At 38.0% G+C, this 20,568-nt stretch overlaps 1 protein-coding gene across 50 annotated transcripts in view; it reads right to left on the minus strand.

Moving 5' to 3' along the window:
* Nucleotides 1-425: 425 nt before the first annotated feature.
* Nucleotides 426-20,568, minus strand: part of MAP4K4 (mitogen-activated protein kinase kinase kinase kinase 4) — a 189,790-nt gene continuing 169,647 nt past the window's right edge. For 33 of the 50 annotated variants that reach the window (XM_045981460.1, XM_045981459.1, XM_045981451.1 and 30 more), the window contains 7 exons: nucleotides 16,333-16,476; nucleotides 9,589-9,723; nucleotides 7,077-7,177; nucleotides 4,788-4,937; nucleotides 4,075-4,234; nucleotides 3,177-3,316; nucleotides 426-761 (listed from right to left, as the gene is read on the minus strand). In XM_045981460.1, the coding sequence (XP_045837416.1) occupies nucleotides 678-761; nucleotides 3,177-3,316; nucleotides 4,075-4,234; nucleotides 4,788-4,937; nucleotides 7,077-7,177; nucleotides 9,589-9,723; nucleotides 16,333-16,476 (914 nt within the window). In that variant the 3' untranslated portion in view covers nucleotides 426-677. Of the gene's footprint in view, nucleotides 762-3,176; nucleotides 3,317-4,074; nucleotides 4,235-4,763; nucleotides 4,938-7,076; nucleotides 7,178-9,588; nucleotides 9,724-16,332; nucleotides 16,477-20,568 lie in introns of all 50 variants that reach the window. The other 17 variants (XM_045981448.1, XM_045981424.1, XM_045981431.1 and 14 more) reach the window with 1 other exon arrangement.

Here is a 20,568-nt window from a genome sequence, read left to right on the forward strand (position 1 = left end):
AAAAAAAATCCAAATAAACAAAAATGGGACCCCTTTAACCCACCCCACCCTGCCTCCCAAGCCCCGCCCACAAGTTATCCTAGTAACTGTGTCTTTCACATTTTATAAATATTAACTTCTTAAACCTGCACCTTCTTCTCTGACCACATATTGTCACATTACAAAAAAGAAATGTCAATTAAATACACTGTTAATGTTACTATATTAAATCTGCTCTCTGCTTCAGCAAACTGCCCGTTAGACCACCATATTACACCTCCATGTGCCCATTTCCAACAAAACCAATGGCATGTTCATAGTCTCCACCTTTGACACCCATAAGACAGAGTCACTCAGAAACAAGGAATTCTGGAGCTGAAGGAAAGGCGTTTGCTTTCTGGTCTGATGCTAGATCCCAAACACTTATAGCACCTGATGGTAGAATGTGAACAGCACCAGCTGCATTGCAGCCTTGATTTATTTTTGAGTAGGGAAAAGAAGAGAAGGGGGATAAACTGGTAAGAGGTGCAGAAAGGAAACAAAAATGAAACAAAACAAAACAAAAACCCCACACGTGGTGTCTGCAAACACAGCTGTCCTGGACCAAACCGGTGCAGCTCTGAGCTCCAGTTGCAAGGAATTCCAAGTTCTCAGGATCTTGAAGACTCTGGGGGCCAGCAAGCCTCATCACACTGCATCTACCAGCTCAGAAGAGAAGTCCTGCCTAATGTCATGAAATAAACCTGACTGCTGCCCCCAGACCGAACAGAGGCAAAGAAGACCTGCAAAAGCAAAAGCAAAAGAGAGTGAGAGATTTACCATGAAAACACAACTCAGCAATGCTTCCGATAGTTCCCAGGCAGATATCTTAGAGCCACTGACACCTCAACACCGCTAAATGCAGGAAGCTTAAAAGCCCAAAGGCCCTTTCCAAAAGAAAATCTGAGATGATATCAATTTATCATATATAAGTAGTCATCATCTCTGGAGGCAATTTTGATTACAACTAAGAAGGCTAACACTCCCATACTGTGAGAGTTCAAAAGAAAAAAAAATTGTTTTGTTTTTTTTTTCTGAAATTGAGCAATTTCTTTTTATCTCCACTGCTAATAACATCTAAAAGATAAATGTGTCTGGAAAACACAATGAGCAATGGAGAGGACTCCTAAGCAACCTGCTTTTTCTCTTTTAAAAAACTAACCTCAAATGTATTAAGTTATTTCACAGGACTCTATAGTCAAATTATGACAATTTACTTTTGGGCCTTTTATTTATTTTTGTTTTTTAAGACTTTATTTATTTACTTGAGAGAGAGCACGAGAGGGGAGAGAGTCAAAGGGAAGCAGACTCTCTGCTGAGCTGGGAGCCTGATGCAAGACTCGATCCCAGGACTCCAGGATCATGACCTGAGCAGAAGGCAGTCACTTAACCAACTAAGTCACCCAGGTGCCTGCTTCTGGGTCTTTTATTAATGAACTTTAAGGGATGTAACATTATAAATAATACAAAAATCTAAATGCCTGAAGTTCAAAGAATATTATAGTTACGGCTATATTACATATGCTGAGAAAAATATAAACCAAAAAGCTGGCAAAATCCTGGAATGAGTCGGAGATTGTATGGGGTTTCAAGGTAAATAATTTGGGAGATGCTATTAGAAAAAATGTGAACTCCGTTAGTAAATAAGCTATAGGACTGCAGGAAAGTGGGCTAGGGTGATGCAGCTTATTTAGTGAGCACGTACTTAGGCAGGAGGACCAGCTGCCAAGGACAGAGCTACAGCTCTTTAGTCAAGCTGAGTTTTTAAATTTAATCTGAACAATCAGTGGGTCGGTGGTTAGGCCACATAATATATTTTAATGTGAAGTAAGAGGTGGAAACTTCTTAAGAGGCAAATTCCTAAGGTTGCAATACGTTCCCTCAGGTGGTCAGGATTTCCATCCAGGTGGACAGATGAGAAAGAAAGTTGGGCTTGGTAAAGGCAAGGCCCACCGGGATATTCTTTTCAAAGCAGGTGGGATGGGACAACAGTCTAAGCCATCCAGCTGCTTCACTCCAAGGCTGACTGAGGGAGGGTCTTCCAGGGACAAACTAGCCCCTGGAAAGACAAGGATGTGGCCTATTTTGAAAAACAAAGGTTTTATGTGGGGCTTTAAAGCCTTGGGATCTCAGCTGTAGGAGGTGCTCATGCTTCTGCATAAAGATTTACTCCGTCAAATGTTTATAGCAGCTATGTCCACAAAAGTCAAACTATGGAAAGAATCTAAATGTCCATCAACAGATGAATGGATAAAGAAGATGTGGTATATATACACAATGGAATAAATGGAATACTATGCAGCCATCAAACGAAATAAAATCTTGCCATTTGCAACGATGTGAATGAAACTAGAGGGTATTATGCTAAGCAAAATAAGTCAATCAAAGAAAGGCAATTATCATATGATCTCTCTGATATGAGGAATTTGAGAGGCAGGGCAGGGGGCCGTGGGGTGTAGGGAGGGAAAAAATGAAACAAGATGGGATCAGGAGGGAGACAAACCATAGGAGACTCTTAATCTCAGGAAACAAACTGAGGGTTGCAGGGAGTTGGGGAGGGGAGGGATAGGGTGGCTGGGTTATGGACACTGGGGAGGGTATGTGCTACAGTGAGTGCTGTGAAATGCGTAAGCCTGATGTTTCATAGACCTATACCCCCGGGGGCAAATAATACATTACATGTTAATAATAATAAAAAAAGATTTACTCAGGTATTTCTGACTTGTGACGAGTGGTATCTTTCTGATGTGTATCAGGGGAGAGGAAACTTTTCCCTACCCAAATTTCCAAGGGGGTTCCTTCCAATCACAGAAGAATCCTATTCATTTAAATTAGCAGCTTTAACCTTCCCTGTCCCTAAACCCAAACACAGCTCACACAGATCACCTAATGGGGTTAAAAACAACCACCACAAACAAACCAACACATAATGACTCCCATGGAGGTAAGTATCTCTTGTCCCCTTATAAGCAAACACAAAATAAAATATACCCCATTCCCCATAAACAGGTCTAAAAAAAGTCACTACTAAAATGTTCTTGATGAATTTATTTCAAAATCTATCAAAACCCCAGGAAAAGGCTTCAAAAAACTCCATGGAAAATAAACAATTATTAAAGCTAGTAGCAGCTAAAAAGAGGTTGTAAGGAAACCATTACCTTGTCGTTGCGTTCACAAAGAAATTTTAGTCTTTGAGCCCTTTTGTGCATAAACACACCATCCAAGTGACCAGTTTCCACAGATCGGATCTCTATGGCCTTTTCTCCCCAGCCCATCGTCTGATTGGATCGAATATATGCTTTTTGGGGGGGGGGGGGACACAAATATATTTTAATTGTTAAAGATAAGGAAACAGCTATGAAAAGATGCAGCTCATATAATACATACACACACCTGAATGTCTAGCATTTAATGACTTTTGTTTTTAAGGAACTCTGCCTTTTAACCTTTTAAAATTTGTCCTGCAAAGTGGTAATTTGAATCCCTGAGATGGTTCATGCTTATCATGAGCAGGGCACACTGCTCACTGGGCACAGAGTTCTGTGCTCATATTTTTATGAAACCAGTCATAAGGAAGGCAGGAAAGAAGTGATGAAGAGAGACAGTGACTAACTGCAATGGAACCAGAAGAGGCTGGGCATATAAACTGAAAATTTCAGATACATCCTTTCTGCCCCTTTTTTCTTAAACGCACACTAGAAGATCAAGAGACTGTGTTTCAAGCTGTGGCTCTGCCAATTGAAAGAACAAGTCCCTTACCCTTTTTCTGTCTCACCTTACTTTCCACAATCAGTCAATAACATCTGTTCCATTCCCTGGATGTCTTAAGAATTAAATGACAAGAGTTTTAAAAAGTGCTCAATAATTATTTGGGATTCTGTTTTAAAATAGACAATAACCAGTCCCACGGTCTACAATTTTACCCTCCATCTATTGTTAACCATTCTGCCAAATGACCAGAAACTCTAAACAATAGGTAAACTTGTGATACATACATGCAGTTTTAGAGAAGGCTTCCACTCTCGTGAATGCTACCGTTTCCCGAGTGATACCTACCTACGGATGTTGGCATCTCTCCCCACTGCAAGACCACATCCTTGGTGATTCTTCCATAGGTATTCACATAAACCCCTTCATCTTCATAGCACACCAGAAGCTCCATGCCATCTGTGTTGGGGAGGATGATGATTGCATGGGGTTTGATGCTACACTGGATCTACAGAAGAGGAACAAAGTATAGAGAAGTAGGTTTGTGGTTATTTCTGTCCCCACAAAAGTGCTCAAAAGATTGTCCTGGTGAATGCACTGGTTTATATTTTTTGGTGAAAAAATATAGCAATTGAATAAAATTTTGGAAAACCCATGGAGCATATATCCCAAAGACTACCTTTTACAGGTCATATACTCTACGAGTTCACATTTCTGAAGCTCCTGAAACATATCTGGACTGTTAAGAAATTTTGTTCCCCAAACCATTCCCAACCCAGGGATGTTCTGGCCTGCCGCAACTGCCCCAAATCCATCCCATGTTAGTCAAAGCCAGGGCTAACAGTTTTTCAGGAGGGCCTCACAGAGCCAGGAGAATGGATTTCCACTTGTCTCAGAGCATGCAGCTAGCTATTGAAAATGGCATATTGTTTAAATACTCACCCCCATACCAAGGGGAAGCAAGAAATCCCTGCTTGTGTTAGTTCATTAAGCAGAGTAAAGAAAAAGTCAAAACAAAATGAAGCCAGTCAACCAACCATAGAGTGTGGGTTCTTTCTTACGTGTGTTGGTAGATAAATGTCATAGACGGATCCTGAATCCACATCTACAGCATGGAATCCAGCACAGGATCCATAGATCACTTTCAACCTCTGGCCTTCCTCCACAGTGAGATCCACCAGCAATGGCTTATGTACCAATTCTCCAAATGACTACAAAGTAGTTACCAAGAAAGAAGTAGTAAGACAGAGCAGAACTTATTTCTGATGGATCAAATTAGAGAAGCCAAACCCTAGGTACTCAGTTACACAATTACTGAGCCACTCTGGCAAAAACCATAAGCAAAAATATTCTGGAAAATAAGTCTTTTTAAATTTATTATTTTTTTGTCTGTCAATCAGCATCTGGAAGACAATTCTTCCAGAAGTGATGCTGCAAATTCCCCCTAGTTGGCCCAAGAATTCCACTCTGTTGTTTGCCTTGCTGACAAATACATTTAAAGGGAAATAATCAGCACCTTCTGTAGTATACTATTCAACTATTCAAATGCAGGCAATGGAGAAAGAGGAGGAGTTGTAGGAGTCACATAGAATGACTCTAAGGAGCGACCTTAGAATTTTTAGTAAGGTCATCATAGTCACCATACAGACTTCTACTTTCATTTCTTGACTAGGGTGATACAGTAATGAAATGCTATACCGGAACAGCCTGCATGACCTATAACGGACTGGGTGACCCCAGTTCATCATGAGAGTCAACACCTACAGCTTAGAAGACAGACTTAAGCAATATACTTATAAAAGCAACTCAGAGAGTGCACTTGGTACATAAAGGATATTAAGACCAGATCACAGAAAAGAACTACAATTTTCCTACCAATTACTTCTAGTCAGTAATATGTGGATTTATTTTTTTTTATTTTTTTTCCATTTTATTTTTTTCAGCGTAATAGTATTCATTGTTTTTGCACAACACCCAGTGCTCCATGCAAAACGTGCCCTCCCTATTACCCACCACCTGTTCCCCCAACTTCTGTGGATTTATTTTTAAAGCAAATATGGTACCTCCATTTAGCCTGCTTTATTGGGGAATCAAGCAATAAATAATCTAAATATGTCAATTTTCCAAAGTCTTGAAGTACACCCTTAATAAGATGTACCAAAAACTATTAAAAAAAATAAGTGAATAGAATCATTTTGGATGAAAAATTCTTAATTTCTTGATATGCACTAAAACAGCCTCAGGATGCTTAAGGTTTTCTGCCTAATATTAGAAATGAGGTTAAGTTATTTATAATATTTAATATATATTACTATACAAGTTATTTGTAATATCTAATGTCATAGTATCATTTAAACTAATTTTAAGTAAGAATTTTGTAAGTTTGTATCTAATGTAAACTCCAGAATTATAAAAAAAATACTAAAAATACCTACAGAGAAAACTGCTAAGATTTTTCCCTTAAAAAAATGAGTATTCACATTTTAAAACTTACTTTTTCTATTTAAAGATTTTTAAAAATTTTTTTTTATTTATTTGACAGAGAGAGAGAGAGATCACAAGTAGGCAGAGAGGCAGGCGGGGAGGGGGAGCAGGCTCCCTGCTGAGCAGAGAGCCCAATGCGGGGCTCAATCCTAGGACCCTGAGATCATGACCTGAGCTGAAGGCACGGGCTTAACACACTGTGCCACTCAGGAACCCCTAAAACTTACTTTTTCTATTTAATGCATAGTACATATTCCTTGTGTTATGAAGAATTTCTGTAATTTTTAGTACTCTATTGAAGAGATATACCTTCAAGCTGCCTACTGTTGGGTACTTTTTTGTTATCAAAAACATATCTAGGGGCACCTGGGTGGCTCAGTGGGTTAAAGCCTCTGCCTTCGGCTCAGGTCATAATCCCAGGGTCCCGACTCTGCTTCCACCTCTCTTTCTGCCTGCCTCTCTGCCTACTTGTGATCTCTGTCTGTCAAATAAATAAAAATCTTTAAAAAAAAACTGTATCTAAATCTTTACACACATGTATGACCTCAGGTAGCAAATCAAAGTCTACTTTTTATATAGAGAAGGTGTTATTTTGTCCTTTCCTCTGTGACAGTATTGACATCTCAATCAAAGTGCCTACCACATATTTAGCTTTCTCCTTCTCATACTCTGAGGACTCAGAAAGCTGACAGCTTATTATATTGGAAATGGCCTCTCTTATGATATAGTTATATACATTGTGTCATAATTTTTTTAAATGATCAGTTTTAACTGTTTATAGAGTTTTTAAACTTGAGTTTTATGCCCTGATTCTTGGTTACACATGCATGGCTGATGCTACTTGTAAGTAAACATGATGCTGTTACCTTAAAGGCCATAAATTTGTGATATGGCTTGGGTGCCCACGCATAGACCTCCACAGAACTCTTCAAAGCAATTACCAGAAATTTGATTCTTTCATATTTTACTGAAAACAACAAAAATAAAACAAGAGAAGCACAAGTCAGAATCAACATGGAAATCCAAATCCTGTTGTCTTCTGCAAACTTTACAAATATGCCTTCTATTGAGTCATTAAGGCCAACAGGAGAAAAATACTGAGAGATCAAATCTCAGAGTTTCCTTTTTTAATACTTTATGTATGATTCAGGCTGTTCCTGAATATATGGGATGTGTGGGACTCAACTCCAATACTCTGGTTACTATCAGTGAGTACTTTCATTAATGTTCCTAATCTTCTTAGATTGCAAGTATTTAACAATCAAGGACAATGTTAGCCATACCACTCTGAAGTCTTAAGGGCTCAGTATTACTTCAAAAGGGTAAGAGTGTGGTTTATCAGTAAAGTATCACTTTGAACCACTTCCTGATTGACAGAGGTAGTGACTACTTGAATTCTGCCTTAAAAGTTCTGTAAAAAAGGAGCAGTAGTAAAGGAAATTAGTTGAAAATGCCTTCTTCACATAGCTGTTGTGGTTCTCCTGCAGCCCAGTAACTGCTCGAAAACAGACATTCTCTGGGTATTGTGTATCAGTGATGGACCACTGAATTCTACTCCAGAAATCAATAGTGCACTATACATCAACCAACAACTTTTAAATTAAAAAAATAAATAAAAAATAAGTGTGGTCACAGCATTGTAAACAAACAAACAAAGAAAACCCAGATGCTCTGAGGGCCTGTGACCACACATGTGTAGCTCTGTTTCTTTATAAGCTACCCAGAGTCACACTACTACAGATTCCTTTGTACATGAGAGATGACTTGTTAACTTCATAACACTCCTTGTTAAATTCCATATTATCACTATTCAAATAAATCACTGACATTAATATTAAGACACAAAGGATTACAAGACGTTGTCCAAACAAGTGCTGTTCAATAAAATTTTCTGCAATGATCAAAAGGGTTTTTTTTTTTTTAATCAAAAGGTTTTATATGTGTGTATTGTTAATATGATAGCCACCTGGAATGTACCAGCGCCACTAAGGAACTACATTTTAAAGTTTACTTTACGTTAACTAATTTAATTTAAATAGCCCCTCTTCTTAATGGTAAACTATACTGTACAGCACAGGTCTTGATAAATGGAATATAATTTCCTGAAAGTACAATGATAATGAATGAATGGTATTATACACTCTTTTCTCAGAAAATGTTCTGATTCATTCTGTAAGAATGACAGGCCTGAGGACTGTTGTTTTGTTTCAATGAAAAGCCCAGCACTGTCTAAAACATTTGCCTCTAGCTCCCCTTGCAGGATAATCTATTCATGTACATTTCACCTGTTTTGATCTGTTTCATTAAATTTAGACTTAGATGATTCTCATTACACCTCAAAAGTTCTTTCACATAAACACAACACAGAAAATCCTAATCCCAAGATTTAATCAAGGAGATAGTACTACTTTCTAGTAACACAGAATCATTCCAATATTGGGGTGTCTCCTATAATCATTATTAATCAATGATATGAGAGTTGTAGACAGAGTACACAAATAAGAAGAAAATGTCAAGGACTGTAAAATTCTTGGAAGCAGAGGAACTGACTATAGCATATACTTCATACAGAAAAAAATAAAACATATCAGCAGAAATCAGTATATGACAGACCCTTAGGTTAGTCAGTCATAGGTATATAGAGACCATGTCTTGTTTTTCTCAAATTCTGATTTCACATTCTATTATAATGTATCATCTCTCCCATAAAAGTTTAATTTGGCTAAGCTCCATTATTTCCCCTTTATTTCCAACATTAGTATCAGTATTTTAATTTTTTTCACACATAAAAAATTTGTTTTAGTTTTATTCCTGTGAGCTCTTATTTTATAAGAACCACAGCATGCAAGCCAGCAAGAAAAAAAAACAAACAAACAAGACAGTTGCTATGAAACACTGGCTGGCCAGCCTGATTCATTTAGTAGTTAAGAGCACAGTAGCTCTGCACAGTGCACTTCATTGAAAACGACAAGCCATAGCTCTTTGGTCAAACTCTCAAACTTTCTATCAGTGACTGCCAAGGACTCAAAGTCCTCTAAATGGGAGAACAGGCCTGGAGCGCAAAGCAAGAATCCAAATTGGCTGGCTTTCCTTTGGCAAGGTTTCCTGGGAGAGGTTCTTGTGGCCACAGCTTGTGGAAAAGAATATGGACTGTCAAAGAGGAAGGGTGAAAAGCCTCACTTACAAGATGAACTGTGAGGAATGAGTGAGCAGCAGGAATGAATGGCGTTATGCTAAAAGGTACACTCTAAGTCTAGATGACACTTCAGGTTTAGAAGATGCCTTAGAAAATATAATTGCAGAAATGAGCTGGGGGATCAGAAACAACACTAACTAAACCCTGCAAAACAAAACCCCCATGACCCTCCAGGAACTTACCAACTTTATAGTGTACACATCCTTCCAAATCTCCCACAGTTGTCCAACCCTGTTTCTTTTCAACTTCTGGATCATTGTGAAGTATTTTGTTTCTTAACCAGGACAAATAGTAGACACGTAACTTATCCTTTTTGCCTAGTAAAACAAATACAAATATTTTACATGCATATTCAAAGTAGATATCATCATTAATAACAATAGTAGGCAAAGAAATGTCAATGAACAATAAATATCCTTCTAAGGAAACCACCTCTATGTGTTTTACTAGAACCTCAATTTAAGCTATTTAGATGGACTAACCTATAGAATTATTATCAAGCACAGGCCTGAGTTAGAAGGAAAGATTTTATTTATTTATTTGAAAGAGACAGAGACACACTGAGAGGACAACATGGAGGGCAGAGAGGGAGAGAGAACCCTAAGCATGCTTCACGCCTGGTGCAGAGCCTAATGCAGGGCTCGAGCTCACGACCCTGAGATCATGACTTTAGCTGAAATCAACAGTCAGATGCTTAACCAACTAAGCCACCCAGGCATCCCAAAAGAAAAGAATTTGAAAGAATAAAGAACTTACACTTATGTAAACAGTCAGTATCTATAAAGCATAAAGTAATAAACACCTGCACAGCAATACAACCAATAGAACTTATAAGGCGTTTTCACATGAATAATGTCCTTTGATTCTCAAAACTCTCTGGAGTAGCTATTATGTCCCACTAGACAGCATAGAAAGAATAAATAAATCACCCTAGGCAGGGACTCAGATCCAGCAAAAAGCAAACCATAACCTGGAGATGCGTGCGACTTACATAACTGACAGAGGACTCACAACCTACAAATCATTTAGAAGAGAGAAAACCCAAGAGAAAAAGTGGGCAATTGACCACAACAGGCAAAAGAAGTTACCTCATAGTACGTGAAAAAGGTACTTGCTCTCAATAGTCAATTAGTGAATGCATATTAAAACCATAATGATATGTAATTTCACACATCTATCAGGGTGTCTAGAATTTAAAAGAACAGCAGTACTATAAAACCAACAACAACAGTACTGAAAGTAGGGAGGGTGTGGAGTAACTAGAAATTCAGAAACTAGTGCTGTAAACTGTTAGAACCATTCTGAAAAGTCTGACATTATCTAGTAAAGTAGGATATATGCATACCCTACTTATGATCCAGTAATTTCTCCAATAAAAATGTGTGTGTAAGGGCGCCTGGGTGGTTCAGTGGGTTAAAGCCTCTGCCTTCAGCTCAGGTCATGATCCCAGGGTCCTGGGATCGAGCCCCACATTGGGCTCTCTGCTCTGCGGGGAGCCTGTTTCCTCCTCTCTCTCTGCCTACTTGTGATCTCTGTCTGTCAAATAAATAAATAAAATCTTAAAAAAAAAAAAAAGTGTGTGTATAAGCCCCCAAATGAGAATATTCATAGCAGCATTGTTCCTAAAAGTTGTGAATAGTAAACAAACATGTATCAAGAGTAGAATGAATAAATTGGTACAGTCATACACAGAAATGAAATGGAACAAAATAACTCTATGAGCAACAACAAAATGATGCTGAATAGAAGAAACTAAACATACTAACAAGCTTAAGAAGAAAAATCATACGATCATATCGATAGATGTAGAAAAAACAGCTGACAAAACCCAACATCCACTTCATGATCAAGAACTCACAGCAAATAGAAATAGAGGAGTAACTGCTTCAATTTGCTAAAGAACAAGTACAAAAAAAACTTATGACAAATACCATATTTAAAGGTGAGAAACTAGATACTCTCCTCTTTAGGAATGCAGGAAGGGTGCCTCCACTTACCACTCCTAAACATCAGATGTCTTAGCTAATGCAATAGAACAAAGGAAATAAAAGGTATACAAAATGGGAAAAAAGAAATATAGGATTATGTAAGTAGAAAATACCAAAGAACTGGTTTTTTAAAAAATCCTGTAACTAATAAAATGATTATAGTACGGTTGCAAGTTATAAGGTTCATATATTAAGTCAAGTGCTTTCCTATATACTTGCAATAAGCAATTGGAAACCTGACATTGAAAACACAGCACCATCTATGCAGAAGCACTAAAAACAGGGGTGGCCTGAGTGGCTCAGTCACCTGAGCGTCTTACTCTTGATTTTGGCTCAGGTCATGATTTCAGGGTTATCAGGCTGTGCCAACCTGTGTCAGGCTCCATGCTGGACAGAGTTTGCTTGAAATTCCCTCCCTCTTCCCCTGCCCCTCCCCATTCTCTTTCTCTCTAAAATAAATAAATAAATAAATAAATCCTTAAAAAAAAAGCACTAAAGACAAAAAAGGATATACTTAATTTTAAGTCAACAAAATAGCCTTACGTAAGATCTCTATGAGTAAAACTAACAAAATTCTGAAGAAAGAAATTAAAAGAGATCTAAACAGCTGGAGATACATTCAGTGGTCATGGATAAAACACAATATTGCTACAGTATCAGTTCTACTCATCTAAGGAATCAATGTAATCCCAATCAAAATCCTATCAAGTTATTTAATACATACTGATAAACTGACTCCAAAGTTTATATGCAAAGGCTAGAGCCAGAGCAGTCAATACGATATGAAAAAGAACAGCTTTGGAAGACTGATACTATGTGACTTCAAGATTTACTATAAAGCTTCAATAATCTAGACAATAGGTATTAGCAAAAAGAAAAACAGATCAATGGAACAAAACAGGGAGTCCAGAAATAGACCCACACAAATATAATAGGCTAATCTTTCACAAAGGAACAAGGCAATTCAATGGAAGAAGGTTGGTCTTCTCAACAATAATTGCTAGACCAACTGAACACATACAAAAATAATGAATTTATAGACTTTGAACCTTTCACAAAGATCAACTCAAGATGGATCATAGACCTAAATATGAAATGCAAAACCATAAATCTTCTAGAGGATAATATAGAAGAAAATCTAGGGACAGTCTCCTTGGATTTGGCAATGACTTTTTAGATACAACACCAAAAGCATGATCCATGAAAGAAAAAAACTGGTAAGTTAGACTTCATTAAAATTAAAAACTTCTGTCCTGCAGAAGACACTGTTAAGAGAATGGACAGACAAGCCACAAACTGGGGGAAAAAATATTTGCAAAACTAAAGGACTTGCATCCAAAATATAAAAAGAACTCTTAAAACTCAACAGTAGGAAAAACAAATAATCCAATTATAAAATAGACAAATGACCTTAACAGATACCTCACTAAAGATAACCGACAGGTGAGAAGATACTCAACATCACGTCATCAGGGGATTAAAAATTAAAACAATAATGACTCACTAATACACTAATCCAAAGCACCATTAACACCAAACACTGATGTGGTTGTGGACCAAAAGGGACTCTTCATCTGTGGCCTGTAGGAACTCAAAATGATACAGCTGCTTCAGAAGACAGGCTCGCTATTTCTTACAAAGCTAAATGTTATCTTATCTTACGTTCCAGCAATCATGCTCCTAGGTATTTAACTAAACATATGAGTTGAAACCTCATGTCTACGCAAAAAGCTGTCCACAGATATTTATAGCAGCTTTATTCCTAATTGCTAAAATGTGGAAGCAACCAAGAGATCTTTAAATAAGTGAACGGATAAACAAAGTGGCACATCCATACAACGATTATTCTGCAATAAAAAGAAATACACCATCAAGTCATGAAAAGACACGGAAGAAATTTAAATATATATATTGCTAAAGAAAGAGGCCAGTCTGAAAAGGCTATATACTATATGATTCCAAATATGACATTCTGGAGGTTATATAATTAGTTAAAAAAAAAAAATCAGTTGTTGCCAGGGACTTTGGGGGAGAGATGAACAGGTGGAGCATGGGGCATTTTTAGGGCAGTGAAATTAGTCTGTAATCGTAGATAATTAGGCGTTTGTCAGAACCTACTAAACTGTACAACACAATGAATGAACCTCAGTATAAACTACAGACTTTGGTTAATAATACTGTCAATGGTAGTTCATCAATTAACAATAAATGTACTACACTAATGCAGATAATAGGGAAAACTGGAAGTGGCGGGTAATAAGGGAATTGTTATTTCCTGTTCAGCTTTTCCGTAAACCTAAAGATGGTCTCATAAAAAAACACAGCTAGACACAAAAGAATGCTTACTGTTTTACCATTTTATATCAATTCACTTCAAAAAAGGTAAAACCAATCTAAGGTATAATTTTTTTTTAAGATTTTATTTATTTATTTGACAGACAAAGATCACAAGTAGGCAGAGAGGCAGGCAGAGAGAGAGGAGGAAGCAGGGTCCCTGCGGAGCAGAGAGCCCGATGCAGGGCTCGATACCAAGCCCTGAGATCATGACCTGAGCTGAAGGCAGAGGCTTTAACCACTGAGCCACCCAGGCGCCCCTAAGGTATAATTTTAAAGGACAGTGCTTCCCTGTGGGGACCAGGGTGGGCAAGGACTGGGAAGCAGCAGAGTGGGTACTGCAGGGGAGCTTCTGGGCTACTTGGGATTGCTGCATTTCTTCACCAGGGCAGATGAATGGATTTTAACCATCTTAGGATGGTTGTGACAATTCATTGAACTGTATATACTTATAATTACACTTTAATACGTCTTATACTTTAATATTTTTAAGTTTTGAAGACTTTTTGAATATGGAAAAATCTTCAATAAAATGTTAAATGAAACAAAAAGCATGTAGCTTTATGTATATAGTGTTTCATTCCCATACTGTGATAAATATTTATAGAAATGAGAAGGAGGAGGGGCACCTGGGTGGCCCAGTCAGTTAAGCTTCTCTTTGGGTTCAGGTCATGATCCCAGGATCCACTCAGCAGGGAGCCTGCTTTCCCCTCTTCCTCTGCCCTTCCTCCTGCTTGCGCTTGTGCTCTCTTTCTTTCTCTCATGCTGTCCCTCTTTCTCTCTAATATGTAAATAAAATCTTTAAAATGAGGAATATAAAAAAAAAGTCAAGAGTTGTCTTTGAGATGGGGTAGTATTTTGTTTTATTCTTCCTAAGTTTTTTCTATTTTCGAAGCTTCCTACAATTAACATGTATTACTTTCATGATTGTAGAAACCATTACAAAAGAGAAAAGAATACAGAAAAGTAGACCAAAAAATTATTACTGGTGTCAGCTGATCAGTGATCCCCATAAATCATCTTGTTCACTGGATCACAAAATGAGGTTTAAATCATTTTTAGCAGCAGATTCATTTTTCCTCTAATTTTAAACCTACTCCCCATTAACGCTCAAGTTATAAATAGTTGTTTTCTCATTGAAATGTGAGATGGATGGAGAAATAACTGCATTTCAACAAAGGTCCTTCACTTAGAACCAAAAGCCCATTTGAAAACTAAAATAACTCTGAGAAATGTTACATATAAACAAATAGAAGAAGCTGAGTTAGCAAATATTAAATCAAAGTTGCTGCTGGTTATTATAAGACCTACTTAAAGTGTTTCAATTTTGCATACTCTTGACTCCAGCAATAATACAAACTATTATTTATGCAACATGGATATATATACATAATGGTTAAGTAAGCTACAAGATGTATGTGAAAAATGTTAACATGAGAAGGAAAAAAAGGGATAAACTAAAAGGCTACTAATAGAAGTAAATAAATTTTAGAGTATCTATGCAAAGAAACACTCTATAAACCACATAAAAAAGGTATCCTGGGGAAATGTTTAATGACATGGAAAGAACAAGTCACATGATCTGGACAAACCTGAATGAGTAAGATACACCCTCACTTTAGGACAGTGGGTACCATGGCAGCTAGACGGGGCAGGGGATGCTAAACGCAGGTGCAAGAGTAAGTATTTAACACCTGTTAGAAGTAACGCACCAGTATGTGGGTGTTATTATTATGTAGTTATTCTCTCATTATTATTTTCTATATGTTTGAAATGTTGCATAACCATTTTTATCCAGATTTCCCCCCTTTTAAGTCTGTATTGAGTGTGTATATGCTTTTAAAGATGCGAAGTTGAAACTGAAGAGTCAATAGATAAAGTATCTCTGGATGACTTTACATTTCATTTCTCCTACTTGCTTTTCTGCACTAGTTTCTTATTTTCTAAAATAAATATATATTACATAAATGAAAAAAAATACTCTTTCTTTTAGAAAGAAAAAGAAAAGTGTTAACATAAAAGAAAAGTACCATAACATGGTACTTTTTACCATCGTGGCAGAGCGCAATGCCTTCTGCATGAAGGAAAGTCCTGTGGGTGAAAGTGGGTACAGATCTACATGCTGGAGAAGCCACGCTGAGCCACACAAGCACCGGGGCCAAGAGCGCTCCCAGGGGAGGGGTCTACTAGACAGTGCACATCCCTGTGCTTCTCCACACTGCTCTTTAGAGGAGCAACAGATCCACTGCGTACTTGTCAGTCACATCTGAATACATTTTTCTATCACCTTATTGTAAAAACATGCTATATGGTTGTACCTCATTTAGCCACTACTTTAACAAATAAGTTAGGAGCATCTGGGTGGCTCAGATGGGTAAGCATCTGCCTTTAGCTCAGGTCAGAATGCCAGGGTGCTGGGATCAAACTCTGCATCTGGCTCCCTGCTCAATGGGGAGCCTGCTTCTGCTTCTCCTTCTCCCTCTGCCCCCACCCCTGCTTATGCCCTCTCTAGCTCACACTCTCTCTCAAATACATAAATAAAATCTTTAAAAAAAAAAAAAAAAAGGTAATGGAAGTTTAGTGCTTTACTAAATGAACACTTACCAGATATTGTCACCAAAACATTCAAGCCTTCAAGGACATCCATCTGCTGAAATCGTCTTCGGTTAATCAGAGGATATACCTTTCCTTGGCCACTTCTGTCCAGCAGCATCAGGCCACTCTCTGTACCCACTAACAAATTCACTCCTGTTTCAAGGACACAGAAAGATCTGAATTTTATGCTGTGCTTAGCAAATAGTTTGGTTGTATGGAAAGGATAACACCACCTATCTGGGAAAGAGTAGTTTCCTTAATCACACACACACAAAAAAATGCTTGGAATAAACAGCAGTTAAAGTGACCAAATGACAACAAATCACCACAGAGAAGTGGCAGTCTAAAAAAGGATGTGAGAGAAAACACACACACACCAATCCCCTCAACCTCCTGCATAACTCACCAGTTTCCCTGGAATGTTTTGAGCTCACCATCTCCTTGGTGTTACAGATTCTACATCTCTTTAGCCACATGAGACGGTTGAACAAATCTTTGTCAGATACAATGATCTCTTCGTGCTTCCTGTATCTGTCTGTCTTTATTTTCACTGGCAAACTTCTGGCACGAGCTATAAATAGCCACCTCAAATCCTTACCAGTTTATGACTGATCCATCACTCACCTTAAAGTTTTCTTAAAGACCATTCTCGGTCATCATCAGAAAAGAAACAATGGCACTCAGTCCTCTACCCCTAAACTTCTTGGGACTATTAAAATACCATGACCGCCCCATGGGAAGCACTTCTGGCTTCTCTCTGAGCTGCCATGGTCTTCCCACTCTCCAGCTGCTCTGAGTCTCCTTCCTGGTTTGCACGCACCTTCTCTGCTTCTTAAACGCAGGTATCTCTTTCACTATCTGTCTGCTGGAGGAGCACCTCAGAACCATCAACTCCTAATTCCATACCCAGATGCTTTTCTACTTGCTGTAAATTTCTACTGAGACCAACTTCTCAACGTTTGCCCTTCCTGCAACAGCACCACCGCCTGCTCCACACAACCAACCGAACTGACCCTCAGAACCAGAGACCTCCTTCTTCTCCCTTTCCTCTGCTCCCACCTACTTGAGACACTGGCCACCTTGTAACCGATGGACAGAGACTTTACCACAGTCCCCTCTACTTTCTCATAGCAGCAATCAAAATGATCCCAATTTTCTTACAATACTCATTAGGTCCTACCACATTTTCCAAACTATACACTCTCTATAGGAGGATATAAAAGCCTCAATTTGGCACTCAGATCTCTCTGTACCCTGAACCAACTTACTTTTCTCTCTTTATCACTCTCTTATTTCCCTAAATACCTTGTTTCCTTGGTCTATAACCTTCACTGTCTAAACCAAATTTGTAACATGTAGGACAGATCACCTTATACTTCCACACAATCAGGCACATACATGTTTGCACTGATTCCCTAAACTGGCTAATAAACTCATTGAGACAGGAATAAAATATCTGTGCTTTTATGAACTGCTCAATCAATAGTTTCAGGTAGATGGAAAGATAGGAAAGACTATCATGTTATTTCCTAAATCACAAGATCCAAGTTTTATTACACACACACACACACACCCTACTTCCAGAACACTTCCAATGAGCAACTGTGAAGGTAACAAGGAAACACCTTCCCAGCCCCCACTCAGCTAGCTCTGTGATGGTTCTGTATTAAGCAAGTGAAACCCCAACACCTGGAGGATATACCCAAGCCAATTCTTCTGAAGAAACTGGAAGCAACTTCAGGGATCTTGGGGAAGCTGGGAACCTGAAGTCTTACACTTCAAGGCTTACAAGTAATCATGTTTTCCAGGAAAAAGTTCTTTTTTAATAGACATATCACACACATCAGATAATGACTGAATGCTAAGAAAAAAACTACAGCCCAATTTAAAAACTCACTTATCATCACTGTACGAGAAATTAATGTTTATGTAATGCTCCACTCATTTTCATATCATTTTACTTCTGAGGTTGGCCATTTTGTGGTGACTACCTCCCTATCAGATGTAGAACTACAACAGACATTATTCTTAGTATTTTCTCTCCATATACCAATGTGAGATAATTCTAACTAGCTTCACAGTTATTTGAAGCAGAAAAACCTTAACTGACAGAGGTGCTTACACATAAGCATAAGAGTCCATTCTAAAGGTTCCATTGTGTGCAGTATTTCAGTATTTTCCCAATCTTCAGTATCAAGTAGCTGAAAAAGTCCGTGTCAAGAATCTGGTAATAGGGGCGCCTGGGTGGCTCAGTGGATTAAGCCGCTGCCTTCGGCTCAGGTCATGATCTCGGGGTCCTGGGGTCGAGCCCCGCATCGGGCTCTCTGCTCCGCAGGGAGCCTGCTTCCTCCTCCCTCTCTGCCTGCCTCTCTGCCTACTTGTGATCTCTCTCTCTGTCAAATAAATAAATAAAATCTTTAAAAAAAAAAAAAAAAAGAATCTGGTAATAACTACCAAAAGCGTGAGTCTTTGAAATCTATTATTTATGGTTTCCAAAAATAAAGAGCATCCAAACATCAATCAAAATTTTACAGTAATGAATTAACAAGGGAATAAAAGACAAAGCTGGAAAAGCCTATTCATAAACACACAAAAGTGCATATATTTTGGCACTTACACTCCTTGTAATTCTTCATTATATACTTCCAAGAACTGTGTAATTTTGTAAAGTACTAAGTGTTAGCAGTCAAAGGAATATTGACAGTCACTGGAATAACCACCTTGGAAATTACGGGCCTATAAAAAAATTAAGTTGCATACTGCAATAACCTTTTATAAATATGCTTTTTAAACCTTTCAACTGTTAGATATGGTTAAACTTTAAATGCTAATAGCTCAAAGATAAGCTGTACTAGACACTGCAATTCTATTCATAGGAATCTGGTATAGGTTGATGGGGAAAATGGCTAAGAGCTCTATAACATGTGATTTAAACGTTTCCTTTATATTTTATGATGATATTTCAGGCAAAGTTCTGTCATAAACTGCAGACAGTTTACTATTAAGAGTGGGAACTGGGGTGTCTGGCTGGCTCAGTTGGTAGAGCATGTGACTCTCGATCTCGGGGTTGTAGGTTTGAGCTGGATGTTGAGTGCAGAGATTTTATTTAAAAAAAAAAAAGAGTGGGAAAAATGATGTTCAAAATATGTGTTAAAATAATTCTGACTACAAATGGGAAAACGGTCTTACTACAAAATGTAATAAATATATAGCAACTCACAAAAGTCAGTTACATAACGTGATTAAAAAAGAATGCTTGAAGCTAGCATGTTCTCCAGAAGGCACACAAAAAATCCATCTAACCTATCTAACACTGATCAGCAGACTTCAAATGTGTCACCTGATTTCAAAGTAATACTATAGTATTCTCTGAATTTTCTGCCCTTGTTGATCTATCACTCTTACAGTTCAAGTTTTAACTTTTCTAGGTCTAAGTCACTGAAAGGCTTATATTTAAATTTAACTTAAAAGGCTTATTTTTTTAACCTACTTTTTAGCTTAGCTATTACAGGTAGTTTAAGGAAACCCATCATCAATGTGTCCCAAGCCAAGGAACAATTCAAATATACCAATTTACAGAAAGAGACTTCAACTTTATGTCATCTGCCTATCTTTCCTTTCCACATACTGTTAAAATGGAAGTTCCATTACATTTTTAAAAACACAAGCTCGAGGGGCGCCTGGGTGGCTTAGTGGGTTAAGCCGCTGCCTTCGGCTCAGGTCATGATCTCAGGGTCCTGGGATGGAGTCCCACATCGGGCTCTCTGCTCAGTGGGAAGCCTGCTTCCTCCTCTCTCTCTGCCTGCCTCTCTGCCTACTTGTGATCTCTCTCTGTGTGTCAAATAAATAAATAAAATCTTTAAAAAAAAAACAAAAAACCACAAGCTCGAGATACTCTCTTCTCTGAGGTATTAGAGAAGTTAGTTAGGAAAAAGAAGGATTTTAGTTAAAAAAAAAATCAGTTAATGGCACAAAATGGGGTCCGGCACTTTGTAGGACAGTAGAGGAATATCAAATCGGTGTAAAACTGCTACCAGGTGCAAACATTTAAATAAAAATTACTTTAGCAATTTCAAAAGAATTAACATAATTTCTATATGAAATATAATGTACTGAATTTTGATGATATATACTCTCCCACGGAGGGCCTTCAGAAAGAACAAACACGGTAGAATTCAACCCTGTGATGTGACCACAACTTGCATTCCCAGAGCAATACCTCACAGTGCTGTGCGGTGACAACAC

The sequence above is a fragment of the Meles meles genome, chromosome 16, assembly GCF_922984935.1.
Source record: "Meles meles chromosome 16, mMelMel3.1 paternal haplotype, whole genome shotgun sequence".
Lineage (NCBI taxonomy): Eukaryota > Metazoa > Chordata > Mammalia > Carnivora > Mustelidae > Meles > Meles meles.